Below are 16,472 nucleotides of genomic sequence, written 5' to 3' on the forward strand. Positions count from 1 at the left end.
TAGTTAGTGCGTAGTTACTAGAAACACTTACTAGTAACCCTATATTAACTACCTCTACTTCTAGACTAGTTCTCCTACTAGTCCTCTAAGCCTACTAGCAAGTTAGGGTTAGTAGATAGGTAGTAATACTTAAAAATAAAAGGGTTATATTTTATTATATAGAAAGAAGTATATTATTAGCCTCTATATAGATACCTAATTTTTACTACTAGCTAACGCTAAATATATAACTAGTGTTACTTTCTACCTTTCTTTCTTTAAAGCTTTATACTTATATTTAGTGTTAGCTTAAAACTGCCTATTCTAATTTAGTATTAGCTTAAAACTTTCTATTCTAATTTAGCGTTAGCTTAAAACTTTCTAATTAAGATTAGCTCTATCTAACTATTTCTAAACACAAAATAGTAAATAACTCTTTAAATTTAAGAGATATTATATTAAAACTTTTATAAAAGAGAGTATAGTATAGGACGTATATAACAGTAGTAGTATAGTATTGTAAATCTAAGTTCTAACTATAATATTATTACTATTAGACCCCTGTTTATGTTTTAATTTTCGCTATATCCTACTAAATTTTAGAGGTGTCTACAACCTAATAGGGTATAATAGGCCTACTTCCTTAAGTTTCTAAATAATTACCTTAACCTAGTATTTATAGTCTTCTTATAATCTATCTAAGTAGATTAGTATATTATTTATGTAGGCTAAGTAGTAGACGTATAAATCTTCCTAGAGTACCTAGTTAATATATAATTAGAACGTACTAGGTACGTTAGTAAGGCTAAATAGAGTAACTAGCTATTTATATAGCCTAAATTAGGTATAAAATACTGTCTTCTATTTATCTCCTTTAACTATATATATTTAGTAGAAGGCTTAGATTATATCTACCTTTATAAACTACCTTACTTTTATAATTTAGAATAGAGTCTTATAGATAAAAAGAAAGAAGTATCTATCCTTATATATAATAGTATTTAACGCTTAGTAATTTATATAAAATTATAGCTCTCTTTTAGGTTTCTTTATAAATAGTATAAGTATAGTAGTACTAGATTTACTTACCTAGATAAACCTATAGTTTAGGTATAACGTAAGTTACTTCTATAGCACTAGTAATTTCTCTCTAGATATATTATAAAGTAGCCTTTATAGAATTTCTACTAGCTTACTGTATTTTTCTATAATTTTAATTAAGTAATTAATAGTAGTTTCTTTTAGTAGTGTAAGCTTATTAGCCTCTTTTCTTAAAAAGGTTCTAAACTTACTTTATAAGTAGGTTAGTAGTTTCTTCTAGAAGTTAACTATCTTTTTCTTTTTTAGTACTTTCTTAATATCTGCTATAAAGATAGAGTATAATTAGATTTATTTATCCTTCTAGAAGCACTTTATCTAAATTATATAAGTATATATACTTATAGCCTTAGAGATCTCTACTAGTATTCTACCTTCTCTACTCTATATTCTTATTTAGCTACTGTAGATAAATATAGATTTCTTTATAGAGGCTAAAGTTACCTAGTATCTATTTATTTAAAGTCTTTCTAGAATAAAGTTATATTCCTTATTACCTTCTAGCTTATAGGCCTATATTTCTTCTTTATAGCTATCTATATCTATTTATATTTAGATAGCTAACTTTATCTAAGCAGAGTTTCTACCTATTCCTATAATAGGTCTCTACGTAATTATAGTGTATACTAGATTATTTTATTTTATAAACTTAGAAGAAATAATTAAATAAGTTAAGTAGCTAGTATTAATTAAAGTAGATACTATAGCTATATTATTTATAATTATATAGACTATTAGTAGTTTTCTATTTAGCTAGTTCTACTAAAATAATAAGAACTCTTCTTCTTTCTAATCTAGTTCTTTACACTCCTACTTATATTTATATATAGGGGTTTCTAGTTTTCTAAGTCTATTATGCCTTTATTAGAAAACCTCTCTAAATTATAAGCTATTATAAGGGTAGCTTTTATTAGTTAGTTAGCTAGTACTTAGAGATACTTATTAGCGTAGTACCTAGCTTTTCTATAATATAGGTATAGGTTTTTCTTTCTGTATTGTAAGTGTTCTTTCTTTATAGCCTATTTAGCTTTTCTATAAGATTTATTTACTTTTTTAATTAACTTACTTAAATAGGCTTTTAATAGCTTTTAGTTTATAGAGTTATTTTATAGAGATCTTGTTTATAAGAAGGTAGACTTAATTCTAGCTCTAAAGAAATTTTCTTTAATTATAACTACTTAAGTTATTAGTAACTAGATAGTCTAGTTACTTAGTATATCTACAGAAATTATTTAGTTCTGTAAGTTAGGTTATAAGGTGCTAAGGTACTTTATCTTTAGGTTATCTATATTACTTTCTTCTTTTACTTTAAAGGCTAGCCTTATAAACTCTATATTAAAATATTATAATAAGAGCTTCTTTTATTAGAAGATTTAGAGCTTTAATCTAGCTCTTTTAGTATATAAGTTATTAGTAAATTATTTATCTAGAAATATCTATAGCCCTTCTATAGTAATTATCTTGTTATAATTTATCTATAATAGAGTAATACTAGTAGTAGAGCCCTTTAACTAGTTAAAGATATATCTAGGCCTTAATTCTAGTTCTTTAATATTGTACTCTAGCTTATAGTTTATTTAAGTCTAAAACCTCTAATAGTCCTTCTAATTACTATTAAAGTAGTTAGGATCTAGTATCTTAAAGTTTTTTATATAGGTTCTAATAAATACTATAGAGAAAACTAGTTCTAGGACTACTCTTAGTCTATATACCTCTTTTTCTAATTATTATACTCTTTATTTAGCTAGGGTAAGTAGTAGTAGTGTACTATTCTTAAGAATATTAATTTTCTAGGTTAGTGTTTATAATGCGTTTTGTAATTCTTCTAGAGAGGATTATTTATTAGGTTTATTAACTAGTTATTTACTAGCTACTACTAATAATAGGCTAGCTATTAAGATTAGCGTATTTATAAACCTTATTATTTATTATTTATCCTCTTAGAGACTTTAGGAAACTAGTTAAAGCTTTAGCTATACTTCTTATTTATCTAGGTTCTATCTAGCTATAGTTTAGAGGCGTATTTTAATTACTTTTTACGTAAAGCCTATTTCTACTAGCTGTAAAGCTTCTACTTTTAGCTTAGTAACTATAGTATCTTTCTTAATAGATATACTACTAGTAGTTTTCTAGAATTCTTCTAATTTCTAGAAGGGTTTTTATAAGTAAATTTAAATATAAGGGGCTAACTCTAAGAGTAGTTACTAGTATAAATTAGATAAATTTACTAAGGATCTATAGTACTAGTTTTCTTCTACTTATAGTCCTTTTAGTAGCGTACCGGCTATTTCTAGTAGGCGTTAGTAGTTAGAGTAGCTAAGCTCTAAGGCTTTACTTACTAAGGTTCTACTAGGCCTAGCCTGTTATATCTATCTTTGTTATAATAACTCTATTATTAAAATATTTATATCTATTCTTAGAGTAGCTATAAAGAAATATTCTTTAAATATTATAAGTTAAGAAAAAAAGGTTAATCTTATTAACTATATATCTAAGTATTTAGAAGGTAAGTCTACTAGGTACTAAGTAGTATTAAAAAAAGATAAAGGTTTTTAGATATTTATTATATAATATCTACTAGATATATTAGAGTAGATTTACTAGTAAATTAATTAATATTAACTAGTTAAGGTAGTTACTACTATATATAATACTTTAAATAGTATTACTACTAAAAGTAGAAAAGAGGCTATAGATAATAGAAATACTAATAATAATAGTATATATAGTACTAAGTAGGCTAAAAAGAGCTATAATACTAATTTATATAAAACAACTTAGAAGTTAAGAAAATAATAAAATACTACTTTTATATAAATAGTAGTTAGTAGCTAGAAGGTTACTATAGTTAATAGAAATATTACCTTATTAAGTAATAAATAGATTTAATACTAGAATTTCTTTAAGAGATTTATTAGTACTAGTATAACTATAGTTACTAGTATAAATACTAGAGCTATTATAGTTAGTATAGATAAATTAATTTAAAACTAGGTTATAGTTTTTTTTATATAGTAGTTATAGTTTAATAAGAGTTAGCTATTATTTATTAAGAGTAATAGCTAAAAATTCTCTATTTTATTTACTACTAAATCTAAATTAGAAGATAAGCTAAACTATATAATTAAATAGTAAAATACCTAAATAGCTTTAACTTAGACCTTATTAAATTTTAATAATAGTAGTAGACTCTTAATACTAGATATAGCTAATTTTAGGAACTTATTCTTTACTATATAGTCTAATAAAGTAGTTACCCTAGTTAGTAAAATATAGTATTAATTAATTATATTCTCTCTTTATATAAAATATAAAAAACTTAAAAAGTTAATATAAAGTAAAGCTAAGTACTTTAAAAGAAGTTAGAGTTTTATAAAATTAACTAAAGAGTAATTATTTTTAGTTATCTATAGAAAGTAACTTACTAACTTAATATCTAGATAGTATATAATTAGTATATTAAAATAAGATATTTCTAAGAAATTAATATTATATAGCAGGTACCTTAAATATAGAAAGAGATAGAATATACTATATAACTAGTTTAGTATAAAAATCTTTATATTATTACTCTAAGTAATAATTTTAACTACCTACCTTAAGTATTTTATTATATAGATAACACTAGCCTAGTAGATAAAGCTATTAGCTAAGTATAATAAAAAGGCTATAAGTTTTACCTATACTATTACTCTAATATATATCTCTTATATAAATAAATAATCTTCTTTAGAATAAATATAGTAAAAAGATACTAATAATAAAGAGCTAGTAAATATTTATATAGCTAACTTATTTAGAAATAATTCTAGTTAAATAAAGAAAGTTTATAAAGTCTAAGATACTAAAGATAATAAGTTTAAATTAGGTATTAAGTAGTAAATAGTAGTATAGTAATAGTTCTTATTATATACTTCTAGTTTCTAACTACTATATAGTTTTATTATTAAGGTAGCCTACTCTTTTAGAGCTATTCTAGATCTATTTAACTATTTTAAAAGTTATTAGATACTCTATAGTTATCTAGGTTAGTATAGAGAGTATATATTAATTCTAGTTAATTTTTAAGTCTAGTTAATTTTTATATCTAGTTTATCTTTAAGTCTATATATTAGGTCTAGGAAATTTTTATATTTAGTTAATTTTTGTGTCTAGTTAATTTTTAAGTTTATATATTAGGTTTACGTTATTTTTTAAATCTAGTTAATTTTTATATCTAGTTAATTATTAAGTTTATATATTATATCTAGGTAGTTTTTATATCTAGATATTATATCTACCTAGTTTTTAGGTTTAGATTTTAGGTACTAGCTTAGTGTATATATACCTATTTTTATATACTTTTAGGTTAATAATTAATAACCTAATATTTCTAGCTTACTAAGGCTATTATTTTCTTTTTTACTAATATATACTACTATTATAATTATTTAGTTTCTACTTATATAATTATTAATTATTATTTAATTTTACCTTTATCTACTTATATATATTAAGTAATATTTCTTCTACTATATATAATAAATTAATTATAGTATTTTACTTTAGAGAAAGTAAACTTCTTTAAGTTATTAAAAACCTTAGTAGTTTACTATATTTTACTTTAAGTAAAGTAGACTTTTTTTAAATTAGATATACCTTTATAAACTACTATATTCTACTTTAAGAAAAGTAAATATTTTTAAGTTATAAAATACTTTAGTAAACTACTGTATTTTACTTTAAAAGAAGTAGACTTCTTTAAAATATAAAAAACCTTTATAAACTACTATATTCTACTTTAAAGAAAGTAAACTTCTTTAGGTTATAAAAAACTTTAGTAGTCTACTATATTCTACTTTAGAGTATAAAAAGTTCTAGTAGACTACTATATTCTACTTTAGAGAGAGTAGACTTTTTTAGGTTATAAAAAATATTAAATAAAAGCTATACTTTATAGAAAATCTAAATAATTTTTAACCTTAACCTAACTCTTATACCTAGATTATTACTCTATTATCTACCTATTTTTTAGATTTTAGCTACCTATTTTTTAAATTCTAGCTACCTATTTTTTAGATTTTATAATTTTTAGATTTCTAAAATTTTTAGGTTTAGGTTCTTTAGGATGTGCTTATAGGCGGGCATAGATGCTAGGCTTGGGGTTGGCTATAGCGCAGTAAAGGTGCTAAAAGAACGTGGGTTGGACCCTGGCGGCCGCTGCAAGGTGGCACTTGGGCAGGCTTCAGGACGAGGCTATGGCGTGCGAGCTTGGACAGCAGAGGCGGGTGGTTACATGCAACACGGCCGTCGACGGGCACACGGTTGCTCAGTGCTTGGCAGCTATGTAGGCTGCCGCGATGCCGGTGCCGGTGCTGTTGCCGTTGCTGCTGGTGTGCGTGGTGGTGGTGTGGTGGTGACGCAGGGAGCCTTGGAGGCGCAGCGCCAAGCCAGCCGTTCACAATCGCAGCAGATGCAAGGTTATCGTCGTCGTTGTCGTTGTCGTTGTCGCTGTCGCTGTCGTGGAAGTCGGCGGGGTAGGAAGCGAAGAATTGGAGCAAAGGGGAGGCGACGGTGTGGGGGGAATGCAGGGCAGGTAGCTACGCTATGTCGATGCGCGCACAGCTTTAGGTCTGGGCACGCATGGTGGCTTCAATCGTTTGGGGCGGCCGTGGGCGCCGAGTCCAGCTGCAAGTCCAAGTGCCGGCCTTGTGGCTGCTCAGGGGGAATGCCGTGATATCACAATGGCGACGCTCTCGCCGCAAAGTATTATGTCTTATTCATTATATCGCCCTGTCTTCGTCCACGCCTTGCTTTGTGGTTGGGCCCGGACGACTGCTAGTGCTCATTCGCCATCGCCATCGCCATTCTCTTCACTCGTCAGCTGCTGCATTAACCGCATGCAACCCCTCCTTCTCCTCTCACGCCCTACGGCTGCCCGCATACCGGTCTAATCATGTGCTTGAGGCCTCTACTGTTCTGTTCTACGTCGATTCCGTTTATCTTCTAGACCTGGGATACATTGGGCACGCATACATACTCTCGCACATGCGTCTGGCATTGGCCAATCAACCGCCTTGGACGTCTCTGCCATTTACTGCATCAACCTCCGGTCAAGCTCGATACCGGTGTGGTGTCACGACATGTCAGCCACATCATCGTGCCGCCGCAGCCAGCAATGGACCTGGCATAAATGCGCCCAATAAGAGTAAGGATTTTAATTTTCGAGTTTTGCTTTCAACATGTCAGCCTTGTACCACATGACGATAGCTCAAGCTGTCAAAGCGCTCTGGGGCAATCTCCAACAGCCATAACAGTGGCGAGCATCACCATCCGCAACCTCGAATCGGTAATGCCGCATCTAACTGCCATTGAGCCTCGACTTCAATTCACTATTTTTCATGATGTCAGTGACGTCACGAGCTGTCACTGCAGTGTTCGTAACAGTGGATCCGAAATCTCCAACATCCCATATATCAACCATTGAGATGCCCCTACACAGCCTCAATAGTTCCAATTCCTTCATCGCATTTTGCCAACCATTCCAACATGCATGCCATCGCAGTCACTGAATACGGTCCACTCACCAATATCAAAGCAATCCAAGCCCCCAAACCCTCGGATCCACAGGGCCATGATATACTTGTCCGCGTAAAGGCGTGCTCTATAGACCCAGTTGACACTAAAGTGCGTGCTGGAACGTACGACGATTACCCAGACTACTATGAGCGTACTCCCAGCCTGCCCCAGATCCTCGGCTTCGACGGTGCTGGGGTGATTGAGAGCGTGGGGCCCGACGTACAAGACTTCAAAGCAGGCGACGAAGTCTACTATTCCGGCTCACCCATCCGCCAGGGAAGCAACGCAGAGTTTCAGCTGGTAGACTCACGAGCGGTTGCATTGAGACCAAAGAGCTTGGACTGGGGCCAGGCTGCTGCTATGCCCCTAACGTGGATCACAGCTTACGAAGCCCTGGTTGAGCGGCTCGAGATTCAGCGAGGCGAGAATGCCGGTATCCTCATCATCAACGGAGCCGGCGGTGTCGGCAGCGTCGCCAGCCAGATTGCACGCCATGTCCTCAATCTACCCGTCGTAGTGACTACAGCATCAAGAGACGAAACAGTCGAGTTTTCGAAAGATGTTGGAGCCGCTACACACACCATCAACCATCACGAGGATATTCCGACCGAGATTGAAAAGCTGAAACTGGATGTGCCCATCAAGTACGTGTTCATCACACACACCCCAACATCGGGCTACCTAGCGCCCGCAGCCAAGATTTGCGCCCCATTTGGAAAAGTCTGCTCCATTGTCCAGGACAAGGAGATTCCCATGTATGCAACAGAATTCATGGCAAAGAGCCTGACGTTTGTTTGGGCCTTACTAGGCACAAAGCCGTATTACGGTGTTAATGTCGAGAGCCATGGCAATATATTGAAAGACTTGGCGAGGATGCTAGACGATGGAACAGTAAAGTGCCATTGTACGCAGAAGCTCAAACTCGACGAAGAGGGCGTAAGAAAAGCCCATGAAATCATCGAGGGTGGGAAGGCTGTGGGGAAAGTAGCACTAGAGTTTTGAAAGTCCATAGACTCGCAATGCATAGATACTCTAAACCAAAAAAGAAACCAAACATTCTAGACAATAGAAGATCGTACACTAGCTCACTTACAGCACTCACACTCCCTCCCTCCACAACCCCACCAGCCCCTCCTCACTATCTCCCAGCACCGGATCCCTGTCAGGAACACGCACCCTCCAAACCTCCTCCCTCTGATCCTCCCCACCAGCCCTAAAATCCCACACCTTCCCCACCGGATACGCCCCCATCATCATAAACTCACCCTGCACCCTACCGCCCTCAAAAAACCGCCTCCTCTCCCTCTCCACCTCCTCACCCCCCTCGCCCGCCCTCCCCTCCGCAATATCTCTCGGCTGATAAAACGCCAACTCCCCCGACCGCGGCACAGGCAAAAACGTCTTATGCGCCACACCTGCCGGCACAACAAAAACATCGCCTAACCGCGCCTGGATCTCTATCCCTCCCTTTTCCCCTGCGGCGCCCCTCTCGCCCGCTGCGTACTTGCCTGGCGCCCAGTCCGGCGCGTCGGTAACGCCGAACCTGATTGTGGCGACTTCGCCTGATATCACGGCCATGGCTTCGTGCGTGCCCGAGTGGTAGTGAGATTGGATGTCTGGGCCGTATTTGGCGATCTATTGGGCTTGCCACCCGTTTGCGGCGTATAGGTCGAGGAGTTGGATTTGTGTGAAGGTCAGGGATGTGATTGTTTCTTTGAGGAGGCCTGGGTAGTGGAGGAGGGGGTAGGGGAAGTTGGGGATGAGAGGTGTAGGAGGGAGGGTGTAAGTGTGCACATTTATGGGCATGGTGGTTTGGGGGAGGACAAACTTTCTTCCTAGGAGGAAGAAGGATATATTAAGGGTTGTAGTGGTGTATTGGATGTGATTACCCGTTTGGGAGAGGCGCGTGGGGCGGGGGTTGACGTCAGGAGTTTTGGAATTTTGGGGCTACCATTCAGGAAAGGTAACACGGATGTTTCCCCTACCTCGTTTGGAGGAACGTGTGTGTCCGACCAGGATAGTTTTGTTTTCATTTTTCTGGGATCAAGGATTGTGGGTGAGCATGACGCTTGTGTTCTGATCACTCTTTTTCTTCAAAGGTCAAACGGATGATGTTGCTGTATAGAAACACGGCAAAGTAGTGATTGCATCTCTTAGGTTTAGGGAGTTCAAAGTCTCATAATACACTATTAGGTCATTGAATTGATGTCTGTTGATTACAAGTACAGTAATGGCATCTTCACGAGTCTGCTGTGAAGCCGCTCCAAAACATTGAGCAAAACATCCTTTTTGATTTATGTACACAGAAAGAAAGATATAATATACAGCGACTCGTACTACGAGCAATGATCTCTTCTACTCTCAGAACGGGCCTGCTGGTCCATTACCCGCGATCCACAAACCGTCATAATTACTCGCCAACCACCGTACAGTTGGCTGATTGTTAGAACCAAAGGGACCGTGCTGATTCCGAGCATGCAAGAAGCGCATTGTCGTTGGTGAGATCGGCCCATTTACATTCATGACGTTCTTGAGCCACTTGACGCCATCATTGTCGCTTCCGTAAGAGGACTGTGCCTCTGCAGCATTCCACCATGTTACACCGTTGGCTTCAATGTCTCTAAGATACATGTCGATCCAGTAGCAAAACAAGTCGCGCATTCCTGCTACGGGATTATTGGCACCACGTTGTGGGAGCCCCGGCTGACCGACATTTTCTTGGCTTTGGCCGTTCCAGTTGAAGTTTGCATCAAACTCATTCAGTGTTTCTTCCATGTGTTGTGACGAAGCGACAAATTTGCCCCAGATGATTGTGTTCCGCATGTAAGAGAAAACGCCAGCAGTGTTGCGGTGCGCGAGTCAAGTTTGAAGATTGCTGACGTCGTTCCTGGAATCGGGTGTTCCGCCGTGGAAAAGGTTTTCCTTGCGCCCATTCACGCCTTTCTGGGCGAGTGCGAGTCCGCCAGGATTATGGTCGCCCCCTAGGCCATATGTCATTTGGAAAAACGCAGAGTCTCCTGCCCAAATTCATATCCCTGGGTGGGACAATGGTAGTAGTTGGATTGATACCGCCAATGATCACATTGGAAACCCAGTCTAGAGATGCTGCTGTGTACCCTGTGGGAAGGGGGCCGTTAATGAGCCATAGCATAAAGTATCTCAGCAATTGGACCTCGTAGATATGCTCCGCTACAAGCCAAGTCAGTAACAAGTTTCTTCGAAAACATGGCGGTAGTGTAGGCATAATACTTACTGACATAGTCCGACGGGTCTATATCACGAATAGTCATTTTGGTTATCGCCGTCTCGCATTGTTTGTCCGAGCCTCGGAAGCCGAACCATTTATTCACACCACCCGACTTGGCTGCCAATGAGCGATATTTGTAGGTTCCGCATGGAAGATCATAGCCTTCCCATGAAAGCACCTTGTCCGTGCGCTTCATAAGACTGCGTTCTAGATGGTGCTCGCTCCGGAGCTCAAAGGGTATCGGTTTGCGGACCACATCTTCATAGATGGTTTCATTGTCCACTGCGAGCATGAAATCGAGATCGCGCTTTTCGGTCACGTCCGACGAGCAGGGTACTCCTTTTGCGTAAGGATCCAGCCAGCATGACTCTGCACGCTTCTGGAGATCGCTGCTGTCGTCTGAACATAGAGGACATGGTGGTATATTACCTACGTCAATGGCTCCGGGACAGCTTAGGCCATCTAGACGAGGAATCAAAGGTCCATAGACTTGTGCTCTCTTGCCAAGGGCGTTGAGATGGCTTTCCCCATCATCGAGTGTCATGAAGCGCCGACGCTGAGATCGACCGGATGATATCGTGCTCGTGTTCTCTTTGAGGTAGTTGCTGTCGAGTCCGCGCTTCAAAGGTATATCGATACAAGCTTGCTGTTCTCCAGTAGGATAGAGTTGAACATCATCGATAGGAACTATAGGGAATGGCGAATTTGGAAGAGCCCAACTGAACTCCGAAGGTGCTTCGATCGTTGCATAGAGATCGGCGACAGCGTCGACACCGTAGCAGAATGAGGACCCGCTATTGAGCTCCAATTCGGCGTGGAAAGTAACGTGACCGTCGGCAACAAGATTGACAGCACAAGTGTCAATTGGAATGAAGTCTTGGTTGAAGTCGATACCAAAGGTGATTGTTGGCTTGACGTGAGCAGTGAGATGGCCTTCCAGTGTTAAGCCGTAATCAAATTCAGGCTCCAGCACATTTTGTGTACCCTTCTTGTCTGGGCTTTTGGATGCTTCTGGATCCCAGTCGTTGTTGGCCACGGGGTACGTTTGGCGAATGTCCCACTCTGCCAGCTTGACTTTGCTCTCAAAATTGACGCCTAGAGTTGCTTCGCCCTCTAGTCTTCCAAAGAGTTTGAAGTTGGGTCCGATAGTGACGATACCAGGCACGGCAAAAGCAGCCCCAAACTTGTCGGGGGAAAACATCATGATGTCACCTGTATCGAACATGGCCGTGACTACAGCATCGACGACGAACTTTGCATCCACTTCGCCCTTGGTGCGGAAGTACAAAAACGAGTCGCTGAGATCGATAACACTTCCGGGATTTCCCAACGTGGCAACGAGGGTAAATCCATAGTTGACGTCGACATCAATGTGACACTCGGCTTTAACTTCCGACTTGGCCGCTACATTGGGGCAATCCAGACGCTGGTCGATAATCTTGAGGATGAAATCGTCCGAATAGGTGTGACTAATGTCAAGTCCTCCGGAGACACCGTTGATGATTCCCTTGAGCCAGGCCACGACGTCACTGCCAAACCATCGCTTGTGGAGTTCTTCAGGAGAGAGGGCTCCGAAGTGTGCGTCTTCTCGCCACTCTTCCTCCAGCCAGCGTTTGTGACTACCGCCGACGTCCTCCAGGGTGCGTTTTCTGTGTTTACTGCTAGAGGCCGACTTATTCACGACATTGTTCCAGTACTCCGGCTCGTTGCTGAAGTCGATTCTCATTTGAGTGTTACCCAGGTCTCGAGGTACTCGCTTGAAATGATAGTCGAATGTTAAGTCGTATATGGGATCGACCACCGCTAAACCTCTCTCCACAAGACGGTGCGGTAAGCTCTGATTCCTGCTTGGCTCGAGAGTTTTGACCACGGCGTACTTTCCTGGTCCGCATCCGTCTGGCATCTGAATGATGGTGCCGGGAGCGCCATGACCATGGTGAATCTTGTGACAGTTGGAGTCCTCGCTCTGGTCTGTACACATCATCCACACCATATGTTCACCCTCTGTAATGGGATCGAAGCAATCAAAAACCTCCCAATGAGACCCGTCACGTTTGTCTAGAGAGACTTGTTTCTCGTCTGGACTGGTGAGGACAACAAAGCCGAAGGGTGCATTGTCTGGCTGTTCTGCAAATGGCACAGTGTTGCTTCCACCGTATGTTGGATCTGTCTTGAGGGTGAATTCTGTGTCTGCTTCGGCTTCATCGGGTGGATTCGAGAACAAGTACTCGAGAGGTACTGGCAAGAATGGTGACTCTCCATCTGGAGGGTCGCAGCAATAGCTTCGCTGGCGTTCGGGGTGCCAGAAGCCGCAGCCTTCGCCCTCACCTTCATACAAGGTAGTGATAGCAACTTGCCAACCTGTATCGCAGTGGTTGTCGAAACAGCTGCCTGGCTTGCCGTGCCACGCGCAGTTCTTCCATCCTTCATCCTTGTTACAGCACAACTTGCGTTTCTTGTTTTTGCTGCAGGTGTCGTATGCCCATGTCATCTCGTTGTGAGTGTCAGGACAGGAACCACCACAGTCAGTCCAGCCACAATCGGGCATTTTTGCCTCGGCCTTGCAGCAGTAAAACTTGCGGCCGTCGATGCACTTGCCCCCGTCGCCGTACAAGGAGGATTGCAGAGCTACCTCACCAGAATGGCATTGACCTTGCCGTTGTCAGCGCACCGACTGAAATGGTTGTGTAGTTGTGTACTTACCGTTGCAGGTTGGGTCGCCGCCCCTCCACTCACTGGCAGGTTGGTTAGCTCTCTGAACAGGGAAAATTTTTCGAGCGACTCGAGTACTACAATAGGAGGGAAAGTGCGGCGCACTCTTCCCAACTGAGACCGTCCATAGAGTTGCTGTGGGAAAGAATTACTTACCACTCTTCCGTTTTGGGAGCTGCTGCATGCGACGCTCTTATCAAAGGATGGTCGATAACACCGGAGCAATTAGCCAACTGGTCAGTACTATTTCATCCTTCAATCTCTGACCGAAGTTTTTCCCATCGCGAATAGAATCAGCGTTGACATGTGTAACCAGGAACCCTTCACTCGATGTCAACTCTACAGATTGCGCGCCATCGAAAGACTTTCGCTATTGCATGGCAGCTTATAACGCTGCATCCGCCACTAAGCCTTCTTTACCTGAAGACACTGGGTTGAGCTATCCAATAAGGGTATGTTGTCTTCATGCGACTTGGACCTGCTCGTTTCAACAGGAGACTAACGAATACGCAGGAGGGCGCAATCGAGGGATGCGTCGAGTACAACGCCGCTATCGCGCCGATGACTTGCAAATCATTCCTGGCTTTGAATAGAATAACCATAGCACAGCTGTTCAAATGGTACGCAAACCGCCCTTTATACACTCACGCGAAGCTTGTGCTGACGTTATGCGATCTCCAGGAACCCTGCTGTCGGTGCCGACTGTAGTAACTTATGGCTTGGTTATCAGTACTGCGTTAGTACAGATGCTGTGCCTACCGATATCGCGTCTAGCACTGATACGCCAACTACAACGCCAACGCCAACTAAAACTACATCAGCAACCCCAAGCCCAACGGCCCCAAGCGCTCCAGTCCCAACGCACCCCGGTACTATCGAGAATTGTGATGAATGGCATGTTGTTGGAGGTCAGTGCCACTCTTTCATCTGCTTACCTTGAGATGCACTGCTAACAATTGACCAGGCAGTGATACGTGTTGGTCTATCACGCAGGAGTATGGTATCACGCTCGACCAATTCTACAAGTGGTAAGTGCTTTCCCCTTTAAACAATTTGAGTTTGGGCGGAGTCGAAGATACTAACTTATTGAAGGAACCCGGCGATTCAAAACGACTGTGGTACCAATTTCTGGCCGACGTATGCGTACTGCGTAGGGGTTTCGGCCTGAGGCAAGGCTCATTCTGAGGATATTTTTTATGGACGATTTGTTATTCTTGTACATTCTTAAGATGAAAGTTTTGCGGACAATGATTGTAGTATATATAATTCGGTGGAGCACGATCGGCGAATACGTCAATAGTCGTGTACACAAACGGAACACTTGCTAAAAGACTTTCATGCGATATGTAGCTACTGCGAGTCATCACCATGACTTCCAGCCTCGCTCCCGCGCTTCTTGCCAGGGGCTAATAGTCTCGTTTTTCGTTCTTGCATTTGCAGCGTCAAACATAGCCATGCCCACAAATCTCTCTCCTACTTCAGTAGTGTTGCTCTCCTGGAACGGCATAGGAGAAACGTATACCGGAGGAAGGCGATAGAATTCATCATTTCCCTCTGTTACGCGAGCATATTCCTCCTCGGAAATTCGATCAAGATAAATGCGGCGTGCTAGACGCTTGTCCGTGGACCAATCCGCACCTGGATAACGGAAGATAATTCCGTGATAATAGTCAGAACTTGGACGATCGATGTAGCTAGGCACTAGACCAGGTAGTTGTCTGGCTTGGTCGTCGCCATGAACGCTCGCTCCGCCTTGCTGCTGCTCTTCATCATCATCATCCGTGGCTGAGTTCTCGAGATCTTGGATTTGACGTGTATAATCTTCCCGTGCGGCCTTCTCTTTGCGATAATGAGCAATACAGTCGTCATCACTGCTATCCACGTCGGGCGCAGGAAGAAAGTATAGTTCCAGACGGATCGAACACGAGCTGTCGAACGGCGTTTTGCGCTTGATAGCTTCGAGAACCTCGACCGGCTTGACAGTCTCCGGGGTCACTTCGGGATGTGTGAAGTAGATGGCGAAACTGAAAAGCGGTGGGAGCGGGCAGGACACCCAGCCATCGAACACCATGAGCGCTTCGCGCCCAGAGTGATCTGTGAATGGGATAACATGTGTTTTGACGCGTTGAATACGTCCTCCAGCCGCCCCACCCCATCTTGGGAATCGCATGCTAGGGCCGCCACGCGATGCCATGTTCAAATGGAGCAGTGTGAGTCGATGGGTGTTGTAACGCGGGAGAGGTGGAGCAGCGCAGGCACAAAACACAGGAAACGCTAAGGCCTCACGGTGCTAGCCCAGATGGCCAATTAGAGCGCGCCAAACAGCTGCGTGATTACTGAAATTCCTGCGCGAACGGGTCCCGTTGTACGATCCTTGAGCTATGTCCTTGTCTTAGCCTGACCCCGTACTGTCAGCGATACTGTAGTGAATATACCGATCACGTGGGGTGGATCGGCTTATTGACTGCTTTATCTTCTTGTTGTTTCCTCAACATTGTCCTCCTTCGCCAACGATGTGATGAATCCTCCTCGTACTCCCGCTGGTACAAGACTTATTCCGGCTAACTGCGGATCCCACTTCAAAGCCGTAGTCCAGTTAGGAATCATGACCCAGAAAATTCTCATCACTCTGTACTCCGCAGGCACTATAATTCGCGCCCTAGCTGACATCGAATAAAACATCGAACAACTCAGCCAACGCCTAGACCAGTGGATCGTCTCGGTGCCTTCAGAATTCAACTTTCAGGCTGAGGAATTACGGGCGGCATCAAAACTCTCATCGACGGCTTTTTTTTGTGAACAAATGCTTTTGAGATTCAACTTTTGTAGCGATGGGATCCGTTTGTCACGACTATGCCTCTTTTCCCTAAGCCACTCG

The 16,472-nt window shown here is 40.7% G+C and overlaps 5 protein-coding genes across 5 annotated transcripts; 2 read left to right on the top strand and 3 right to left on the bottom strand.

Annotated features, from left to right (window-relative positions):
- Positions 1 to 7,605: 7,605 nt before the first annotated feature.
- Positions 7,606 to 8,637, top strand: P153DRAFT_304040 (quinone oxidoreductase; the record flags this gene model as incomplete). The annotated part of the gene is made up of 1 exon (XM_033664558.1): positions 7,606 to 8,637. One exon carries the CDS (start codon positions 7,606 to 7,608, stop codon positions 8,635 to 8,637), a length of 1,032 nt encoding a protein of 343 aa, XP_033517753.1.
- A 96-nt stretch (positions 8,638 to 8,733) lies between these two features.
- On the bottom strand, positions 8,734 to 9,441 carry P153DRAFT_380118 (uncharacterized protein; the record flags this gene model as incomplete). Its single annotated transcript, XM_033669907.1, has 2 exons — positions 8,734 to 9,178; positions 9,287 to 9,441. The coding sequence occupies 2 exons, from the start codon at positions 9,439 to 9,441 to the stop codon at positions 8,734 to 8,736; spliced, it is 600 nt and encodes a 199-aa protein (XP_033517754.1).
- Positions 9,442 to 9,996: 555 nt separating this feature from the next.
- Positions 9,997 to 13,722, bottom strand: P153DRAFT_413727 (uncharacterized protein; the record flags this gene model as incomplete). Its single annotated transcript, XM_033672126.1, has 6 exons — positions 9,997 to 10,389; positions 10,516 to 10,652; positions 10,705 to 10,824; positions 10,889 to 13,534; positions 13,586 to 13,617; positions 13,700 to 13,722. The coding sequence occupies 6 exons, from the start codon at positions 13,720 to 13,722 to the stop codon at positions 9,997 to 9,999; spliced, it is 3,351 nt and encodes a 1,116-aa protein (XP_033517755.1).
- A 249-nt stretch (positions 13,723 to 13,971) lies between these two features.
- P153DRAFT_362064 (carbohydrate-binding module family 50 protein) lies at positions 13,972 to 14,762 on the top strand (the record flags this gene model as incomplete). Its single annotated transcript, XM_033667057.1, has 5 exons — positions 13,972 to 14,046; positions 14,108 to 14,214; positions 14,276 to 14,502; positions 14,559 to 14,622; positions 14,687 to 14,762. The coding sequence occupies 5 exons, from the start codon at positions 13,972 to 13,974 to the stop codon at positions 14,760 to 14,762; spliced, it is 549 nt and encodes a 182-aa protein (XP_033517756.1).
- Positions 14,763 to 14,957: 195 nt separating this feature from the next.
- P153DRAFT_362065 (uncharacterized protein) lies at positions 14,958 to 15,788 on the bottom strand (the record flags this gene model as incomplete). The annotated part of the gene is made up of 1 exon (XM_033667058.1): positions 14,958 to 15,788. One exon carries the CDS (start codon positions 15,786 to 15,788, stop codon positions 14,958 to 14,960), a length of 831 nt encoding a protein of 276 aa, XP_033517757.1.
- Positions 15,789 to 16,472: the final 684 nt, after the last annotated feature.

Source organism: Dothidotthia symphoricarpi (genome assembly GCF_010015815.1).
Source record: "Dothidotthia symphoricarpi CBS 119687 unplaced genomic scaffold P153scaffold_32, whole genome shotgun sequence".
Classification (NCBI taxonomy): domain Eukaryota; kingdom Fungi; phylum Ascomycota; class Dothideomycetes; order Pleosporales; family Dothidotthiaceae; genus Dothidotthia; species Dothidotthia symphoricarpi.